The sequence below is a fragment of the Manihot esculenta genome, chromosome 1 (genome assembly GCF_001659605.2).
Source record: "Manihot esculenta cultivar AM560-2 chromosome 1, M.esculenta_v8, whole genome shotgun sequence".
NCBI lineage: Eukaryota > Viridiplantae > Streptophyta > Magnoliopsida > Malpighiales > Euphorbiaceae > Manihot > Manihot esculenta.
In genome coordinates, this window is record NC_035161.2 from 20,087,316 (window position 1) to 20,108,333 (window position 21,018).

Genomic DNA, 21,018 nt, shown 5'->3' on the forward strand with positions numbered 1-21,018 from the left:
CTTCCTCTCTGATTTCTTCCAAGGCATCCAGGTTACTTCTCAGTTTATCGTTGTTGGCGTTCTCGTCATTGAACTAGACTCGATGTGTAAGGACTCGCAGTTCGATTGGAACTACGACCTCAATGCCAAATGCGAGTGCAAAGGGCGTCTCTTTGGTGGACGTCCTGGGGGTAGTTCGGAGTGCCCACAGGATGCTGTTGAGTTCATCAGCCCAATTTGCCTTAGCTCCATCGAGTCGCTTTTTCAGTCCCTGGAAGATAGCTCTGTTAGTGACCTCGGTTTGGCCGTTGGTCTGAGGATGAGCCACCGAGGAGAATTTGTGCCATATGCCCATGTTCATTGTGAACTCTTTAAAGGTTCTACAGTCGAACTGCTTGCCATTATCCGATATGAGTACTCTCGATATCCCAAACCTAAATATGATGTTGGCCCAGACAAAGTCTATCATCTTTCGGGCTGTAATTGTGGGGATTGCCTCCGCCTCTGGCCATTTTGAGAAGTACTCCACAGCCACCACTACAAACTTCTTCTACCCCGTGGTTTTAGGAAAAGGCCCCAAGATATCTATGCCCCACTGTGAGAACGACCATGGGCTAGATATGCTGGACTGAGGGGTGGCTGGTATGTTGATGGCGTTAGCGAACCGTTGGCATATGTCACACCTTCGGACAAAATCCTCAGCTTCTTTCTTGACAATGGGCCAGTAATAGCCTTGTCTAAAAATTTTGTTCGCCAACGTTCCTGCTCCTTCATGAGCTCCACACATTCCCAGGTGTATTTCTTCCAGCACCTTGACTGCTTCATCTGGGCCCACACATCGGAGCCATGGAGTGGATTTTCCTCTTTTGTATAGGGCCCCCCTTACTGCTTGGTAATTGGCAGCTCAAGCGGCTATTTTCTTTGCTTCATCTTTGTCTTCAGGGAGCTTTCCCTTCTCAAGGTATTCCAAGTATGGGGTCATCCAGTTTTGGCCTTGCTCAACCTGCATTACAGTGTCCGTTTTGTCAAAAGCAGGTATGCTAATGTGTTGTATGTATACCTCGTCAGGGAGTTGTTCCAGCTCTTCCTTAGACAGCTGACTGAGCAAGTCCGCCTCTTCATTCTCCTCCCGAGGTATTCTCTGGTATCTGACAGTGATCCCCCGACTCTTGAGCTCGGCTTCTATGGCCTTTACCTTTGCCAGGTAATTTTGCATAGTAGGGTCTCTGGCCTGATATGTCCCTGTTATCTGGTTGACCACTAATTGGGAATCACTATTTACCTCGAGGTCGGTTGCCCCTACCTCTATTGCTACCAACATTCCATTTATCAGGGCCTCGTATTCTGCTACATTGTTGGAGGCTTTGAACTCTAGGCGCAGAGAGTAGCAAACTTTTAATCCTTCAGGTCCCTTCAACATTACTCCTGTGCCACTGCCCCCAGCGCCAGATGCCCCATCTACATACAGCTTCCAACTGAATTCTTGAGAGGACTGCCCTTCTCTCTCATTCCCCAACGCTTCCAAAGATGACTCACCCAGTTCTGTCTGATCTTTATTGAAAGAGCACTCTGCTATGAAGTCAGCAAGGGCTTGAGATTTTATGGCGGTCCGAGGTCGGTACTCTAAGCAGTAAGGGCTAACCTCAATGGACCATGCGAGCATCCAACTTGAAATTTCCGGCCTATGGAGAATCTTCTTCAACGGCTGGTCTGTCATTACTACTCCTTGGTGGCTTTCTAAATAAACTCTGAATTTTCTGACTGCCAGCAACAGAGCATATGCTATTTTCTCGATATTAAGATATCTCACCTCAGCATCTTTGAGCACTTTGCTGACATAGAAAACTGGCTTTTGCTCTCCCCCTTCCACTCTCACCAGCACTGCACTAACCGCTTGCTCTGAGGCTGATAAGTAGATCAGGAGCTCTTCCCCTTCCAATGGGCTACTGAGCACATGTGGTGAGCTGAGGTAGCATTTGAGCTCTTTGAAAGCTTCTCGACAATCCTCGATCCATTCAAAGTTTGGGACTTTTCTCAGCTTTTTGAAGAACGAAAAACACCTTTCAGCTGACCTCGATATAAAGCGATTGAGCGCTACTACCCTTCCAGTAAGTCTTTGGACATCCCTCACGTAGGTCGGCTCAGTCATTTTCAAAATAGGCTCTACCTTCTCTGGATTGGGCTCGATGCCTTTTCCACTCACCATGTACCCCAAAAACTTTCCTCCCCTGATGAAGAAGGCACACTTTGCTGGGTTCAGCCTTATTCTGTACTGCTCTAATACCTCGAACACCTCCCTCAGGTCTATCAAGTGCTGCTGAAAAGTGGGGCTTTTCACCACCATGTCGTCCACGTATACTTCTACGTTTCTGCCGATTTGGTCTTTGAAGATTTTATTCATAAGCCTCTGGTATGTTGCCCCAGCATTCTTCAGCCCGAAAGGCATGGCCCTATAGCAGTAGGTCCCATCTTCTGTTATGAACGAGGTCTTTTCTTCATCCGACCTGTCCATTGAAATTTGATGGTAACCAGACATTGCATCCAAAGATGACATGTAATCGAAACCGACCATAGAATCGACCATTTTATTAATATCGGGAAGGGGATAACAATCTTTGGGACATGCCTGGTTGAGGTCGGTAAAATCTATACACATCACATCCTATATTTGCTATTGGCTTTTTGGACTAATACAGGATTTGCTAGCCATTGTGGGTACATAACCTCTCTAATAAACCTGGCCTCCTCTAGTTTTTGCACTTCCTCCCTGGTGGCCTGCTGCTTCTCTCTTCCTACCACCCTCTTCTTTTGCTTCACTGGCCTGGACTCTGGAAGGACGTTCAGCTTATGAGTCATCACCTCAGGGTCTATCCCAGGCATGTCAGAAGGCTTCCAGGCGAAGCTTGATGCGTGACCTCGGATCAAGGCCATGACTTCAGATTTCTGCTCTTCAGTCAAGCCGGCATTAAGGCTGAAAACCTTATCTGCCTGTGCTTCTGATAAGGGGAAGGTTTCCAGCTCTCCGACCGGCTCTGTTCTGGCCTCTTTTTTCTCATCTCGGACCTCCAGAACTTCTGAGTTAAACCTTTCCTCTGCCGAGCTCGGCTCTGATACCGTGGCCAAGTACACTGCTCTCGCCTCTTTCTGGCTTCCTCTGACTACTCCCACTCCTGCCTCTATTGGGAATTTCATAGCTAGATATCTTATGTTGGTTACGACCTCAAAATCAAACAGCACAGGTCTTCCCAATATTGCGTTGTAGTTCAGGGGGAGCTTCACCACTAGAAACACCGCGTAGTGCGTCCGAGCCAAAGGTGCTTCTCCGAGAGTGAGAGCTAGCTTCACCTTTCCCTCCACAGGTACTGGGGCTCCTCCGATCCCTTTGACTGGGGCCTAGTCCCGAACCAACTGTTCCTCAAGGATTCTCATCTGCTGGAAAACTTTGTATGGCAATAGATTCACCTTACTTCCGTCATCCACCAAGATCTTCCTAACCCGGTAGTTATGAATGACGGTCTTAACGACAAGTGCATCATCATGAGGCATCTGAATGCCTTGGGCATCCTCTGGAGAGAAGGAGATGGTCATTGGTGAATGTCAACTATCTGCATGACCTCGGCACTGCTACCTTCCCCATCTCAGCCTCTTTTTCTTCCTCTCCTGCTCATCTGACCTCCCGTTCCTCCCACAATCATGTTGATGGTTCCACTAGAACCATCATTCACCGGCCCTGCTCCCGTCCTCCTGGGTCTTTCTGCTGTAGGGTTCGGCTGAGGCCCTTCTCCCTCTGGCTTCTTCACAAAGTTCCGCAAGTGGCCCCTTTTGATCAGCCTTTTGATCTCACTGATCAGCTGGTATCAGTTATTGGTGTCATGGCTGTGCGTGCGGTGGTACTGGCAGTACTTGTCAGGATCTCGTTGGCTCGCCTCAGCCCTCATTGGTTTCGGCCACTGGAGGAACTCCTTATTCTGAACTGCCATGAGCACTTCGGCTCTAGAGGCATTGAGTGGGGTCAGGTTCTCTGGAATCCGCGGGGGAAACGATTTTTGCTCTAGGACCCGAGGGGGGAAAGGTCTTTGGTCCCTTTGATCCCAGGGCTGTCTGTACTGCTCAGGTCTTTTGCTTTGCTTTTTCTCCTGCCTTTCCGGCCTCCTTTCTTCTGGGGCTTTTCCCCTGTCTATCGCCTCTTTGGCAAATCCGCTTGTTACTAAGGCGTCGTCCTACCTTATGTATTTCTCCGCCCTCTTCATCAACTCTGCTAGCGAGGTCGGCGATTTCCTGCTTAACGAGCCAAAGAACTCTGGGGAGGTCGTCCCTTTTTGCATCGCCTCCACAGCTCGGTTTTTATCCAGCTCAGGGATCTGTAGGGCCTCCGTGTTAAAATGGGCGACGTACTCCCTTAGAGTCTCATTCCTCCTCTGACGGACTGTCTCCAGGTAACTCGTCTTTCTGTCCGCAGGTACTCCGGCAATGAACCGGCTGATTAAGATAGTGGCCAAATCTCCAAAACTTCTTATGCTTCCCGCCTCCAGACTGTTAAACCACGCCCGTGTCGGCCCTGAGAGCGTCATGGGGAATACCTTGCACATCAAGGCATCCGAGAGAGTCTGCAACTCCATGAAAGTCTTATAGTTGAGGACGTGCTCTCTCGGGTTTCCCGTTCCGTCATAGGCCGCCATGGGTGGCATCATGAACTTCTTTAGGACGGTCTCCTGCTGCACCCATTTTGAGAAAAGTGAAGAGGTAGGCAAGAGAGCCTGGTTATGATCTTTCGCTCCCAACTCAGCCAAGAGCTGCTCCTTCATTTTCTGCAGCTTTTGATCCACACCCTCCTCTTCCTGTCTGGGCCGCTTCTCCAGATGATCTTCTTCCTTCCATTCATCCTCCTCCGTTCTCCTGGTTGTTCTGGCAGAATAACTGTCTGCCTTGTCATTTTCTATCAACTCCCTCACCCTTCTCCCACTAACTCTGGCTTCCGGTTCTCCTTCTTCCCCGGCTCTTCTCCCCCTTTCTCTGGTTTCTCGGCTGTTTGTTTGAAGATGGTTAAAGGTAGGCTGAGGTTTGTTGGTTCGAGGCTCTTCTACCACAGACAACACATTCATTGGGGTGCTGAGGCCCCTCTGCTGCATCATCTGCCCTAGCCAGTGAGCGGTGTTTTGCAGTTGAAGAGCCATGACTTGGAGGTCTTGGTTGGATAAGGTGTTTCCGGGCGCATTCCCTGCCAAGCTCGGCGAGGGATTGAAAGGGATTGGTGGTTGGTTGTTTGGGGTTGTGGGACTGGAAAAAGAGAACTGTTGTCCCTCCTGAGCAGAGCTCAGGTCATTTGGGGTATTAACGAGGTTGTTTTCATTATGGTTGGCCATCGTGGATCTCAGTGGGTATTATAAGAGTGGAACTCCGGCGATGAAAAGATCTCCTTCGTTCCCACAGACGGCGCCACTTGATGATCTGAGATCCAAAAAATAGGGTTTTACAAGGGTTCAATAAGCTTGGTCTGAGAGGAAGGTGTTCCTCTCCTTTTATTCTTTTTCCTGGTTTGTCAGTGACGTGTACCGGCCTCACTACCATTGGGCCACCTGTCTCTGCCATACGGATACGGATGTACAAGAATATCAGATATCTGCTCTATGCGTAACAGCCATTTAATTCTCTCCTGGCACGCGTGCGGATGGACCCACTAGGCGGATGAGCTGGCTACTTCTTCTCCTCCATACTGGACTAGAAGATGAGGTCAGGACTGAAGCCCAGGGGAGGTCTGATCTCTGGGCCGAACGGATTGGGCCGACCCATTAAGAAGACCTAGAGCCCTTAAAATGGGGACTGTCGTCATGAGCCCAGCCTCGTAACGGGTTAGTGAAAACCAATGGTCATCAAGTATGAAGTATACTACACAGGGATAGGTTATTACTCATGGTGGATAAAGATCTACAAATACAGATATAATAATTATTAGTCTCATGTATTTTTCTAATTATTAGATAAGGTCTTTAATCTTTAATTAGTCTATCAGTATTTTATTTAAATTATTTGTAATACCCGGCTAGACCCCGGTATCGGAATTCCTACGTTCCGGCGGATTTTCCGTTGGAAGTCGGGATTCGAGGATGTCGGAGCTTGCCCTAAGGGTATAAGAAAGGTTTTTAAGATATTTTTAAAATGTTTTTCTCATGTTTGCATGTTTTTGAGTTAAGAAAAGTGAGTTTTGAAATGAAAAGGCCAAGGGGACAAAAGCCAGGTTCGGCCGCCGAAGGTGAAGTTCGGCCGCCGAAAGTTGCATGGTTTCGCATGCACGTTAGGCCACCGAAGGAAGAGTCGGTTGGCCACTACAAAAGCCCCTTTGCCCGAGACTTGAGTGTTAAACACTCTGTTTTTGGGTTAAAGGTAGGTTCAAGCTCTCCTTGGTGTGATTTCTCATGTTTTCCTCAAATCTTGCATGTTTTAACTTGCTTTGAGCTTTGTTTTAGAGATTTGAGCAAAAAGGAAGCAAAGTTGAGAACTTGGAGAGTTTGATTGAGTTTTCTCCAAGCTTGGATCATCAATCCTCTAGTTCTTCAAGAGGTAAGCATGGATCCTCACCTCCCCTTATGTTTAAAGCAAGTTTTAAGAAGTTTTGAAGAGTTTTATGGCATGTTTTGGGGTATAAGCATGAGTTTGAGCATATGTTGATCATATGAGTTTCTATGAGTTTTGTTGTTGTTTTTGAGGCTTGAGCTAGTTTTTAGGCCTCTCTATGCATGAGTTATGTTCTTTGTGAGTTGAGAAGTGTTGGTATGCATGTTATGGGTGTTTGATAGGAGTTTGGAGGCTGAGAGCATGAGTTGTGCTCGGATTCTGCCTTTCTGGAGAATCCAGGTTCGGCCGCCGAAGCAAGGTTCGGCCGCCGAACCCCTTGTGGAGGCAGTTTCGGCTGCCAAACCTTGCCCCCGAAAGCTAGGCTTTTGGGTGAGAAAGAGACTTTCGGCCGCCGAAAGAGGGAGTTCGGCCGCCGAAAGTGCCTGAGTTTCGTCTCTGGACGAGGCTTTCGGCCGCCGAAGGTGCCGCCGAACATGCATGAGTTTCGTCTCTGGAGAGGGGTTTCGGCCGCCGAAAGTGCCCAGTCCAGCCTTCTTTTGCCCATTTTTCCATGCATACCTATGATGTTTTAGAGGGGTTTTGGGGAGATAGTAAGAGTTATGTTTAAGTAAGTTTGGTCCTCATTTGAGTCCACCTGTGTAGGTGCGGACCCGAGAGACCAAGGAGGCCCACAGAGTTAGAGTTACAGAGACTGCTCAGCAGTTGACAGAGGTGAGTGGAACAGAACTTTATTTTAAAAGTTAAGAACTGTTTTAGCATGATTCATGCATCATAATGCCATGTTTATGTAGGATGCTTTGCATTAGTATTCACCAAGTTGATGCATTGCATTATTACTTGTATATGTGGATTGGACCGAGGCGATCTCAATAGCCCATAAGTCTGTCATTCTTGTATGTCTTGTGTGAGCTCCTTTGGGGCCGGGCATTTACCTTGGATGAGTCCTGTGAGAGCCCTTATAGGGTCGGGCACCATGAGTAGTTAGTGAAAGACCTGTGTGAGCTCCTTTGGGGGCCGGGCACTGACAGAGGGAGTTTTGGGATCATGTCCAATCCGAGATGTGAAATGTTTGTGCAGTGATGCATCATATGATAGCATGTTTTAAATGTGATTTTTTATAGATTCTACTCACTGGGCTTTAGCAGCTCATCCCTCTCCCTAACCCCATTTTTCAGGGCCTCAGAGAAGAGAAAGAGAAAGAGATAGCAAGGGTAAAAGCATATGTAATAGTATAGATGAGTGGACATGATTATTATGAGAATGATGTACAGTACAGAGTTTATGTAATGTATAGCAATAATGTAATAGCAAGTTATATAGTGAGTTATAGTATTGTGCTTGGCCCTAGTGCTTGTTATCCCTTTGCACATGATCCTTTTATGTTATGTATGATTGAGATAATGTTGTTATGATGCGCTAGGCTTGGTGCATGGTAGTCTTTCTATCTCTGTAGTTACTGTATGGTACCATAGCAGGTATCACTCTTCGAGTGCATACAGACAGAGCATGCATAGTCCAGGCTTAGTTGATGAGAAAAGTTTCAAGAAAAGAAAAGATAGTCAAGCAAAGAAAAAAAAAAAAAAGAAGAAGAGTAAGTAACAGTGTTAAGCTTAAGTGTGATCATGTATGGGATTTATCAGGTACACAGAGTTGACAGTAGGCTTACTACGGGTCCCGGCGGCCTTAAGCCGATCTGGATCCTAGTGCCGGTGATGGTCCGGTAAGCGGGCTGTTACAGATTGGTATCAGAGCATAGGGCCTCTAGAGTACGGTGTGCTGAGCTAAGATGCTCAGGGATTAGAGATATCTCACATCGGAAAGAGGTTGTTTTAGAGGGCAAGCACAATAGGAAGATCATGTCCACTAGGATAGGATGTTGAGTCCTGTCTTGATGCGTGTGATGCCATGATTTTATGCATGTGCATTTAATGATATGCTATGATATGCTATGCTATGAGTTGAGGGTTCATGTTGTTACATGGATCCTATGATGCTAAAGTTTATGTTATGTTTTCAGAAGCTAAGATGAGAGGAACCCGTCGATCAGCTAGATTGACTGGAGCTCCGCCCGAGAATGAGGGTATGGAAGGGCGTCCCCCTGCTTTGCCAAGAGCTATGTCCCAAAGGGCAGGCAGAGAAAGATCATCAAGGGACCCTAGAAGGTCTTTTGATGAAAGCAGGAGGGAGACAGAACAGAGAAGAAGATCGAGTGATACAAGGGAAGAGATGGATGTGGATCCAAGAAGGGATGGAGGGTTAGGTGTTGGCACTACAGAGGAGGATGTGGGATCATCACAGGGAGGCGGTCAGGCCTCGGGGTATGGTTATCCACCCCACTATCAGCCCTACCCACAGGGCCCAGGATATTCGATGGGAGGTACATCGGATCATCCTAGTTTTCACCCATATCCCACATATATGCCTTATCCACCGTATTACCCCCCATATCCACCATATCCCATGTATCCACCCTCACCTTTTTACCCCAGTCCAGCATACTCTACACCAGAAAGTTCTGCACCTCCTCCACCACCACCACCAGTGGTACAACCAGAAGCCCCAGTTATCCAAACACCTCAACCTGGCCCATCTGTGAGGAGCAGGGTAAAGATGACTGATTACCTAAAGTTAGATGCTCCTAAGTACCAATCAGGAGATGATCCGTTTGAGTACATTAAAGCAGTCAAGATGATAGCAGATGAGCTAGGGGCAGATGATACCAGAGCCATTCAGATGGCAGGGTTCACTTTAAAATGTAAGAAGGCGAAGGAATGGTTTGGCATCTATGTGGACCCTAGGTTGGATAACATGTCTTGGGAGGAGTTTGCTAATGAGTTTGCCGGATGGGCATTTCCAGATAGTTCGAAAGAGCTAAAGATGATAGAGTTCGAGCAGCTCAAGCAGACAGAGGATATGAGTATTGATGAGTTTACTGATAGGTTTATAGAGTTGCTGCGGTATGCAGGACAGGCCTATGATACTGAACAGAAAAAGGCCAGGAGGTATGCTATGAAACTGCATTCTAGGTATTCCTCTTTGATCCATGCAGCCGAGAGGGAGAGTTTCCACACCGTGGTGGATTTAGCACGGAGGATGGAGGCTAGTGCCATTATACAGGGGACAGTGAAACAGCAGCCGGCACAGTCCTCAGGTTCTAAGACCCCAGGTAGGGGTAAGTCAGATCCCTCTTCACAGGGTGCAGCAACTTCTAGTGGTAAGAAGTGGAGTGGTTCCACTCAGAAGTCGAGGAAGAATAAGTTCTGGAACAAGATTAAAGCAGGTCTGGGATTAGGCAGTGGCATGAGTTCAGGCTCAGAGGTTCCAGTGTGTAGTAGGTGCGGTAAAGCGCACAGAGGAGTTTGTCGCTTTGGGATTACAGGATGTTACAAGTGCGGCCAGGAGGGACACATGGCTCGTGAGTGCCCTTAGGCATCTTTTACGGCACCATCCCAGCAGACAGCTCCAGCTAGCATGCCACAGCCACCAGTTTCAGGTATGACGCAGGGCAGAGGCAGAGGGAGAGGGTCAGCCTCTTCATCTGCGGGTCCCCGAGGTGGAGGTCCGTCAGCTCCGGCGCGGATTTTCACGATGACACAGCAGGAGGCAAACACTTCTAATACCGTGGTGTCAGGTAATCTCCTCATTGGGTGTTCTGAGGTGTATGCTTTGTTAGACCCTGGTGCTTCGCATTCCTTTGTTGCTCCCAGAGCCATAGAGAGAGTGGGTTTGATGACGTCTGGGTTAGAGTGTCCCCTATGGGTCAGTGGCCCTAAGTGTGATCCATCGTTGGCAGAGACAGTCTGTCGACATAGTCCAGTGTTTATAGATGGTAGATGCCTTCCAGCTGACCTTGTGGTTCTAGAGTTGACAGATTTTGACGTCATTCTAGGGATGGATTGGCTATCTGCATATGGTGCTACCTTGGACTGTAGAGACAAGGTAGTTAAGTTCAGAGATGAGGATGGATCTGAGTTTGTCTTCAGAGGAGACATGAGGGGCACGCCTAGAGGTCTGATATCAGCCCTACAGGCTCGTAGGTTGCTCCGGAGGGGATGTCAGGGGTATCTAGCACATGTGAGAGAGCTAGACAGTCAGGTTAGGGACCCCAGTTCAGTGCCCGTAGTCAGAGAGTTCCCAGATGTGTTTCCAAATGAGCTTCCAGGACTACCATCTGATAGGGAAATAGAGTTCGAGATAGAGTTAGTGCCTGGTACCAGACCGATCTCTATTCCTCCCTACAGGATGGCACCAGCAGAGCTAAAAGAGTTGAAAGAGCAGCTACAGGAGTTGGTAGATAAGGGTTTCATCCGTCCAAGTACCTCACCCTGGGGTGCTCCAGTGTTGTTTGTCAAGAAAAAGGATGGATCCCTGAGACTTTGTATCGACTACAGGCAGTTGAACAAAGTCACTACCAAGAATAAGTATCCTCTACCCAGGATCGATGATCTATTCGACTAGCTAGCAGGAGCAGGTTGTTTTTCTAAGATAGATCTGAGATCGGGCTATCATCAGCTGAGAATCAGGGAAGAGGATGTACCTAAGACAGCTTTCAGAACCAGATATGGGCATTATGAGTTCTTAGTGATGCCGTTCGGGTTGACTAACGCCCCTGCAGCATTCATGGATCTCATGAACCGAGTTTTCAGAGAGTACCTGGATCACTTTGTTATTGTCTTCATAGATGATATCTTGGTGTATTCCAGGAATGCAGAGGAGCATGCCCATCATCTGAGGATAGTCCTGCAGACCTTGAGAGAGCATGGTTTATATGCCAAGTTCTCCAAGTGTGAGTTCTGGCTAAGGAGCATTTCATTCTTGGGGCATGTAGTGTCAGATCAAGGTATAGCAGTGGACCCCAAGAAGATAGAAGCTGTAGCCAATTGGCCTAGACCCACCACAGTGACAGAGGTCAGGAGTTTCTTGGGTTTAGCAGGCTACTATCGGAGGTTCGTTCAGGACTTCTCCAAGATAGCAGCTCCTATGACCAGATTAACCAGAAAGAACCAGAGATTCACATGGTCTGACCAATGTGAAGAGAGCTTTGAAGAGTTAAAGAGAAGATTAACTTCAGCACCGGTGTTAGCTCTGCCTATTAGTGATGAAGACTTCACAGTGTTCTGTGATGCGTCCCGAGTGGGATTAGGTTGTGTGTTAATGCAGAATGACAGAGTAATAGCTTATGCTTCTAGACAGCTGAAGAAGCACGAGCTGAACTATCCAACACACGATCTTGAGATGGCAGCTGTTATCTTTGCACTCAAGATGTGGAGGCATTACCTCTATAGGGTGAAATGTGAGATCTTTACAGATCATAAGAGCCTACAGCACATCCTGAGTCAGAGAGAGTTAAATTTGAGGCAGAGACGGTGGGTGGAATTGCTTAGTGATTATGATTGCAAGATCCAGTATCATCCGGGAAAGGCAAATGTTGTAGCCGATGCCTTAAGCCGGAAATCACTAGGTAGTTTATCTCACATTACAGCAGAGAGGAGGCCGGTGGTGAAGGACTTCTACAGGTTAGTTGAGGAAGGGCTCCAGTTAGAGTTAACTGGTACAGGTGCTTTGATTGCACAGATGAAAGTTACACCCGTGTTTCTGGAGCAGGTGGCTCAGAAACAACATGAGGATCCAGAGTTGGTCAAGATTGCCAGGACTGTTCAGTCAGGCAAGAGCGAAGAGTTCAGATTCGATGACCAAGGGATTCTCCGCTACGGGCATAGACTATGTGTACCAGACGACATCAGTTTGAAAGGAGACATTATGAGAGAAGCTCATAATGCGCGATATAGCATTCACCCTGGAGCCACCAAGATGTATCAAGATCTGAAGAAAGTTTATTGGTGGCCAGCAATGAAGAGAGAAGTGGCACAGTTTGTGTCAGCCTGCGAGATATGTCAAAGGGTAAAGCTAGAGCACCAGAAGCCGGCTGGACTGCTTAACCCACTGCCGATTCCAGAATGGAAATGGGAGAACATAGCGATGGATTTTGTAGTGGGGTTACCGGCGACGTCCAACAGACTAGACTCCATATGGGTGATAGTGGATAGACTGACTAAATCTGCTCACTTCATTCCTGTCAGGAGTGGCTATTCTGTGGACAAGCTAGCGCAGGTATATGTTGAGGAAGTTGTGAGGTTGCACGGGGCTCCTGTTTCTATAGTGTCTGACAGAGGACCCCAGTTTACCTCCAGATTTTGGCGAAGTCTGCAAGCGGCTATGGGCACAAGATTAGACTTCAGCACTGCTTTCCATCCACAGACTGACGGACAGTCAGAGAGGACCATCCAGACCATAGAAGATATGCTTCGCATGTGTGTGCTAGATTTTGGCGGATCTTGGAGGCAGCATCTACCCTTAGTGGAGTTTGCCTACAACAATAGTCATCATGCTAGCATAGGGATGGCCCCATATGAAGCTCTGTATGGGAGGAAGTGCAGGTCACCAGTTTGTTGGGAAGAGGTTGGAGAAAGGTCCCTAGCAGGGCCTGAGTTAGTAGAGATCACGAACAGGGTGGTGCCCATCATCAGAGAGAGGCTCAAGACTGCTGTTAGTCGGCAGAAGAGCTATGCAGACGTTCGCAGAAAGCACATAGAGTTTGAGGAGGGGGATCTGGTCTTGTTGAAAGTGTCTCCAATGAAAGGGGTGGTTCGTTTTGGGAGGAAAGGTAAGCTAGCTCCACGGTACATCGGACCTTTCGAGATTTTGCAGAAGGTCGGGAATGTGTCGTATAAGCTAGATTTGCCTATGTCTATGGAAAGAATCCATCCAGTCTTCCATGTTTCGATACTAAGGAAGTTTGTGTCAGATCCGAGTAAGGTTCTCAGCGAACCAGATGTGGAGATCCTAGGAGATCTCACCTATGTAGAGCAGCCAGTACGGATCATTGACACCCAGATCAGAAAGCTAAGGAACAAGGAGATCCCGATGGTAAAAGTCCTCTGGAACCACCATAATATCGAAGAGTGCACCTGGGAGACAAGGGAGTCTATGCTCCAACAGTACCCCCATCTCTTTTGAGGTTAGTTCTAGTTTCTTTTGTTCTTTATGTGCCTTATGTTATGTTATGAGTATGTTTGAGTTAGAGAGGAACATTCGGGGACGAATGTTCTTAAGGGGGGGAGAATGTAATACCCGGCTAGACCCCGGTATCGGAATTCCTACGTTCCGGCGGATTTTCCGTTGGAAGTCGGGATTCGAGGATGTCGGAGCTTGCCCTAAGGGTATAAGAAAGGTTTTTAAGATATTTTTAAAATGTTTTTCTCATGTTTGCATGTTTTTGAGTTAAGAAAAGTGAGTTTTGAAATGAAAAGGCCAAGGGGACAAAAGCCAGGTTCGGCCGCCGAAGGTGAAGTTCGGCCGCCGAAAGTTGCATGGTTTCGCATGCACGTTAGGCCGCCGAAGGAAGAGTCGGTTGGCCACTACAAAAGCCCCTTTGCCCGAGACTTGAGTGTTAAACACTCTGTTTTTGGGTTAAAGGTAGGTTCAAGCTCTCCTTGGTGTGATTTCTCATGTTTTCCTCAAATCTTGCATGTTTTAACTTGCTTTGAGCTTTGTTTTAGAGATTTGAGCAAAAAGGAAGCAAAGTTGAGAACTTGGAGAGTTTGATTGAGTTTTCTCCTATCTCCAAGCTTGGATCATCAATCCTCTAGTTCTTCAAGAGGTAAGCATGGATCCTCACCTCCCCTTATGTTTAAAGCAAGTTTTAAGAAGTTTTGAAGAGTTTTATGGCATGTTTTGGGGTATAAGCATGAGTTTGAGCATATGTTGATCATATGAGTTTCTATGAGTTTTGTTGTTGTTTTTGAGGCTTGAGCTAGTTTTTAGGCCTCTCTATGCATGAGTTATGTTCTTTGTGAGTTGAGAAGTGTTGGTATGCATGTTATGGGTGTTTGATAGGAGTTTGGAGGCTGAGAGCATGAGTTGTGCTCGGATTCTGCCTTTCTGGAGAATCCAGGTTCGGCCGCCGAAGCAAGGTTCGGCCGCCGAACCCCTTGTGGAGGCAGTTTCGGCTGCCAAACCTTGCCCCCGAAAGCTAGGCTTTTGGGTGAGAAAGAGACTTTCGGCCGCCGAAAGAGGGAGTTCGGCCGCCGAAAGTGCCTGAGTTTCGTCTCTGGACGAGGCTTTCGGCCGCCGAAGGTGCCGCCGAACATGCATGAGTTTCGTCTCTGGAGAGGGGTTTCGGCCGCCGAAAGTGCCCAGTCCAGCCTTCTTTTGCCCATTTTTCCATGCATACCTATGATGTTTTAGAGGGGTTTTGGGGAGATAGTAAGAGTTATGTTTAAGTAAGTTTGGTCCTCATTTGAGTCCACCTGTGTAGGTGCGGACCCGAGAGACCAAGGAGGCCCACAGAGTTAGAGTTACAGAGACTGCTCAGCAGTTGACAGAGGTGAGTGGAACAGAACTTTATTTTAAAAGTTAAGAACTGTTTTAGCATGATTCATGCATCATAATGCCATGTTTATGTAGGATGCTTTGCATTAGTATTCACCAAGTTGATGCATTGCATTATTACTTGTATATGTGGATTGGACCGAGGCGATCTCAATAGCCCATAAGTCTGTCATTCTTGTATGTCTTGTGTGAGCTCCTTTGGGGCCGGGCATTTACCTTGGATGAGTCCTGTGAGAGCCCTTATAGGGTCGGGCACCATGAGTAGTTAGTGAAAGACCTGTGTGAGCTCCTTTGGGGGCCGGGCACTGACAGAGGGAGTTTTGGGATCATGTCCAATCCGAGATGTGAAATGTTTGTGCAGTGATGCATCATATGATAGCATGTTTTAAATGTGATTTTTTATAGATTCTACTCACTGGGCTTTAACAGCTCATCCCTCTCCCTAACCCCATTTTTCAGGGCCTCAGAGAAGAGAAAGAGAAAGAGATAGCAAGGGTAAAAGCATATGTAATAGTATAGATGAGTGGACATGATTATTATGAGAATGATGTACAGTACAGAGTTTATGTAATGTATAGCAATAATGTAATAGCAAGTTATATAGTGAGTTATAGTATTGTGCTTGGCCCTAGTGCTTGTTATCCCTTTGCACATGATCCTTTTATGTTATGTATGATTGAGATAATGTTGTTATGATGCGCTAGGCTTGGTGCATGGTAGTCTTTCTATCTCTGTAGTTACTGTATGGTACCATAGCAGGTATCACTCTTCGAGTGCATACAGACAGAGCATGCATAGTCCAGGCTTAGTTGATGAGAAAAGTTTCAAGAAAAGAAAAGATAGTCAAGCAAAGAAAAAAAAAAAAAGAAGAAGAGTAGGTGTTAAGCTTAAGTGTGATCATGTATGGGATTTATCAGGTACACAGAGTTGACAGTAGGCTTACTACGGGTCCCGGCGGCCTTAAGCCGATCTGGATCCTAGTGCCGGTGATGGTCCGGTAAGCGGGCTGTTACATTATTAGCCCTGTCTATTAATTTAAAAAATCTAGTGGTAGTAGGCTAGGATTCCATTTAATAAAAATAACATTAGATTTGGCCAACAAATTATTTTAAATTAAATTAGGTAGATAATATAATTTATCAATCACATCTCTATGTGACTCCTAAATCGGTTAGGTGACAACCTTTTGTTTTTATCATATCTTATGTGTTATTTCTAACTCTTATCCTAAACTTATGTGATCATGAGTTTGCCATCCAAATCAAATAATTTAGTTAAATAGAATTATTGTTTAGAAATATCAAATATTTCATAGTATTAAACATATTCGGGTGAAATTAACTTTGGGTTTGCAACAAGTTAATAAAAATCGAACTCTAATTTTATGCTATAATAGTGGGTGGTAAGTCATCATGTTCTTAATATATACTTAAAATTTTAATTAAAAATTTTAATCCTAAGATTTCTAATAAGGTCTTATGTATAGATATTGTTATTGTATAGCATACATATCACATACATAAACATACACTCCTAATATGCCATTCTAATTGGATGATGATGAAAATCTTAAAAACAATTCCCTTCAACCATAAAAGGAACTTGATGGTTTATGCTATAACAATTGGTGGTAAGTTATCATGTTCTTAATATGTACTTCAAATTTTAATTAGGCATTTTAATGCTAAAATTTCTATTAAGATCTCATGTATAGGTATTGTTATTGTATAGCATATATATCACAAAACATACATCCCTAACATGTCATTCTAATTAGATGATTATGGACATTTTAAAAATAATTTTCTTGAGTCATAATGGGAACTTGATGGTTTAAGAACATAGGTGGCAGTTTCATTGATTTTCAGAAGTTAAAAAGGATTTTTCCAATGCACTACGTCCAATGCTCCATGTATTTTTCAACGTCTCCCTTTTTTCTTCTTGAGTTATAAAAATATTTTTATTTATATATTCTAATTATACAACTATTACATAATTTGAATAAGAAACCTCGAGTTACATTCAAGAGGATTTAGATAAGAAGAGAATTTTACAATCTATAATAAGGAAATTCAAGAGGATTTAGATAAAAAGAGAATTTTACAACTTATAATAAAGAAAGACAGTACATGTAGACCTATTTAAAATTTACCAAAAATGTTCAATCATTCATCGATATACATTGGACTTTTTAAAAATTGTGCATAACCATCCATCATGTAAATAAATCATATTAAATGCATATAAAATTAACCATTAATTTTATATTATATTTATTATTAATTTTGAGTGCTAAAATTAAAAATTTAATATTTTAATATTTTAATTTTGGTGTCAAATGAAAAATAATTTATGAATAAAATTTTATTCAAATCTCTAATCATATTAAAAAATTAAGTTTAATAGTAAATTATATAATTAAATTTAATGTATAAAAATTTACTTAATGAATATAATAATTTTATTCATGTTTCTAATTAACTTAGAAAATGCAAATTAAATTTAATCACTGTAAAAAAATATTTAAATGGCCCAAATCAATAAAAACTATTTTAAATTAAATAGTCGTTTAATTTATAGACTGAAAATATTTTTAAATTTATTTTCTACCCAAAAGGACTACTTTAAAAATTTTAAAAAGTTGCAGGGATCAAATCATAATTTAGCTTCATCTTCTTTCTAGTCAGATGCCCTAGCTGCTGCCCACCTTTATCCTCGCAGCCAGCCGCAGTCCTTCAACTCCTGCTACTGCTCGTCGACTTGCAGATCGCACAATGGTTGTGCGACTCCGGCCCTCCCTGCGAGCGTCGGCTAGCTCCACCATCGCCAGAATGCGAGGAGAAAAATCCAGACTCATTCGGTCATCGCCATCAAGCTCCATCAGATCACTCGATGACTAGCCAGCAGCTCATGCCACCAGCACGAGAGGACAGAGGCGCAACATTTGTGCTCATCGACCAACTTACTCCCACAGCGGCAGCCTCGAGATTGACGACATTGCGAAGGATTGCGCAATCTCCTGGAGTCGCACATCAGCCTTCTCCCGCAACTTTGAAGCAGCTCGGTCCTGATATGGAACAGTTAGACTCCTATTAGGATTAAGATTATTTTTGCATATTAGGATTTTATTTCTATTATAAATAGCCTCCCTTGGCTATTAGGATTTTAGACTCCTATTAGGATTAGGATTATTTTTGCATATTAGGATTTTATTTCTATTATAAATAGCCTCCCTTGGCTATTAGGATTTTAGACTCCTATTAGGATTAGGATTATTTTTGCATATTAGGATTTTATTTCTATTATAAATAGCCTCCCTTGGCTATTAGTAACTCACTTTCCAATTTTTAAGAAATTTCAATAAGACTTTTCGTCTTTTAGCCTATCTTTTCTCTTATTTCGTCTTAACCAAACGATATTGGTTGAAACTCCTGACGGAGTCTAAATAGTCCTGTATCAGATTGGTATCAGAGTGAAGTTCGACCATGGTAGATAACCAAGAGGCGCGACTTGCTGCGATTGAGGCATCCTTGGCAGAATTGAGGGAGATGATCGGACAGCTGACCCTGCAGCAGGGAATCCACCAACCCGCCGCCGCCACACATCCCCATGTGGCTGCCAATCCTGTGGCCGCCATTCCTGTGGCCGCCAATCCTATGGTCGTTAATCCTATGCCTGCAAATCCCCAACAGAACTATCAGGAAGGTTACAGGATCAAGGTAGACCTTCAAAACTTTTCTGGTTCATTAGATGTTGAATCTGTTCTTGATTGGCTGGTAGAGGTTGAACGCTTCTTTGAAATTATGAACGTGGAAGAGGAACGCAAGGTTCCAATTATGGCCTATAAGTTGAAAGGGGGTGCAACAGCCTGGTGGAATTCGATTCAAAACGAACGCTATCGGAAAAGGCTGGAGCCCATACGAAACTGGGTGCTGATGAAGCAGATGTTTGAACAACGGTTCTTGCCTAGCGATCACGCTCAAGTTTTATATAACCGGTATCATGACTGTGTACAAGGGAACCGAAGGGTGGATGAGTATACCGAGGAGTTTCTAAGGCTGCAGGCGAGATGTGAAATCTGTGAGAACGAGGCCCAACAGGTTGCTCATTATCAGAGGGGGCTGAATCACGAAATTCGTTGTATGATGGGAGTAGCTGCGATTTTCACCTTGGCAGACGCTATTGAGATGGCAAAAAGGGCAGAAGAGCGTGTTGATTGGCAGCCACGATAGCAGCAGTACAACCGGAATTTCAATTACAGAAACTCTAGTTCAACAGGGACGCAGCAATATAGAGGCAACTACAGCGGACAGCCTTCTAAGGTTGTAAATTCTGGCAACCCTCCAAATACCATGGAAGAAAGGAGAGACAGTAAGGGCAAGGCAGTCACCACTACAACAGACAAAGGAGGCAAGACCAATCCTTACTAGAAGCCAACGGGAGACATCTGTTACCGGTGCAGGCAATCTGGTCATCGATCAAATAATTGTCCAGAACGTAGAGGAGTTAATGCTGACCGCCGACAGGTTAATATAGTTGAGCAGGTGGCTGACACTGACGAGGAAGTGGATGACGATGACGGATCTATTGCTGGTTCTGAAGATGGAGAGGTCACCTATGTGGTGAAGAAGATCTTATGCTCAACAAAACAGGAGGACGAGACACAAAGGAGGAAGATTTTCCAGGCAAAGTGTCGAGTAGGAGAGGCAATTTGCAGGCTAATTATAGATAGTTGCAGTTGTGAGAATCTGATAGCTAAGCAGTTAGTGGAAAAATTACAGTTGCCTACACAGCCTCACCCCTCACCATACAAAGTCGGATGGATTAAGGAAGGACCGACAATTGAGGTCAACAGAATCTACAGCGTGCCTATCTCGATCGGTAAATCTTATACTGAACCTGTTAATTGTGATGTTGTGGATATGGATTGCTGTGGAATTTTGCTAGGTCGCCCTTGGCAATTCGACGTTGATGCTTTGCATAAAGGGAAGGAGAATTCATACATGTTCACGTGGAATCAAAAGAAGATTACTATCTTGCCTTCCGGTTCTGCGAAACATTCTAAGGTGGAAGGGAAGCATACTGTTGCTGTTTCTATGGGAGTGCAGAAGCTATCAGGCGCAGTTGAGAAATCTGGAGGCACACTAGCTTTATTGGTGAGAGCAAAAGGTACAATGGAGGATGCACCATCTTTACCACCGCCCGTCAAAGAGTTGTTAAAGGAGTTTCCTAAGATAGTGGAGGAATCATCAAAGCTTCCACCCCTGCGCGATATCCAACATTAGATTGATCTCATTCCTGGATCAAAATTACCGAATCTGCCTCATTACAAGATGAGTCCAAAGGAGAGTGAAATCCTCTAAGAACAGGTGGAAGAATTACTAAAGAAGTGGCATATTCGGGAGAGCATTAGCCCCTGCGGAGTACCTGCCCTATTAGTTCCAAAGAAAGATGGGACTTGGAGAATGTGCGTGGATTGCAGGGCCATCAACAAAATTACAATTCAATATCGATTTCCTATCCCACGATTGGATGACATGCTAGATCAGCTATCCGGGGCTAAAGTCTTTTCTAAAATCGACCTCAAAAGTGGCTATCACCAAGTTCGGATCAAGGAGGGAGATGAATGAAAGACAGCCTTTAAGACTAAGGAAGGCTTGTATGAGTGGCTGATTATGCCCTTTGGTTTAACAAATGCACCTAGCACTTTTATGCGACTCATGAACCAGATTTTGCGTCCTTTCTTACGCAAATTTGTGGTTGTTTATTTTGATGACATTTTGATATTTAGTCGCAGTGAGGAAGAACATCTTCAGCATCTCCGTCAAGTCATGACGGCCCTACAAGAAAGTGAGTTGATTATTAATCTTAAGAAGTGCATCTATATGACGGAGCGCGTTCTGTTCCTAGGATTCGTTGTTAGTGCAGAAGGGATACATGTTGATGAGACGAAGGTAGAAGCAATACGGAATTGGCCCATCCCCAAAACTATTTCTGAAGTTTGCAGCTTTCATGGCCTTGCCACTTTCTACTGACGGTTTATCAGAAATTTCAGCAGCATCGTTGCCCCTATCA

General features: G+C 44.9%; 1 protein-coding gene across 1 annotated transcript; it reads right to left on the reverse strand.

The window, feature by feature from the left end:
• Positions 1 to 883: 883 nt before the first annotated feature.
• LOC110607485 lies at positions 884 to 2,128 on the reverse strand. The gene is made up of 2 exons (XM_021746608.1): positions 1,622 to 2,128; positions 884 to 1,525 (listed from the first exon to the last, which is right to left on the reverse strand). Exons 1-2 carry the CDS (start codon positions 2,126 to 2,128, stop codon positions 884 to 886), a joined length of 1,149 nt encoding a protein of 382 aa, XP_021602300.1.
• Positions 2,129 to 21,018: the final 18,890 nt, after the last annotated feature.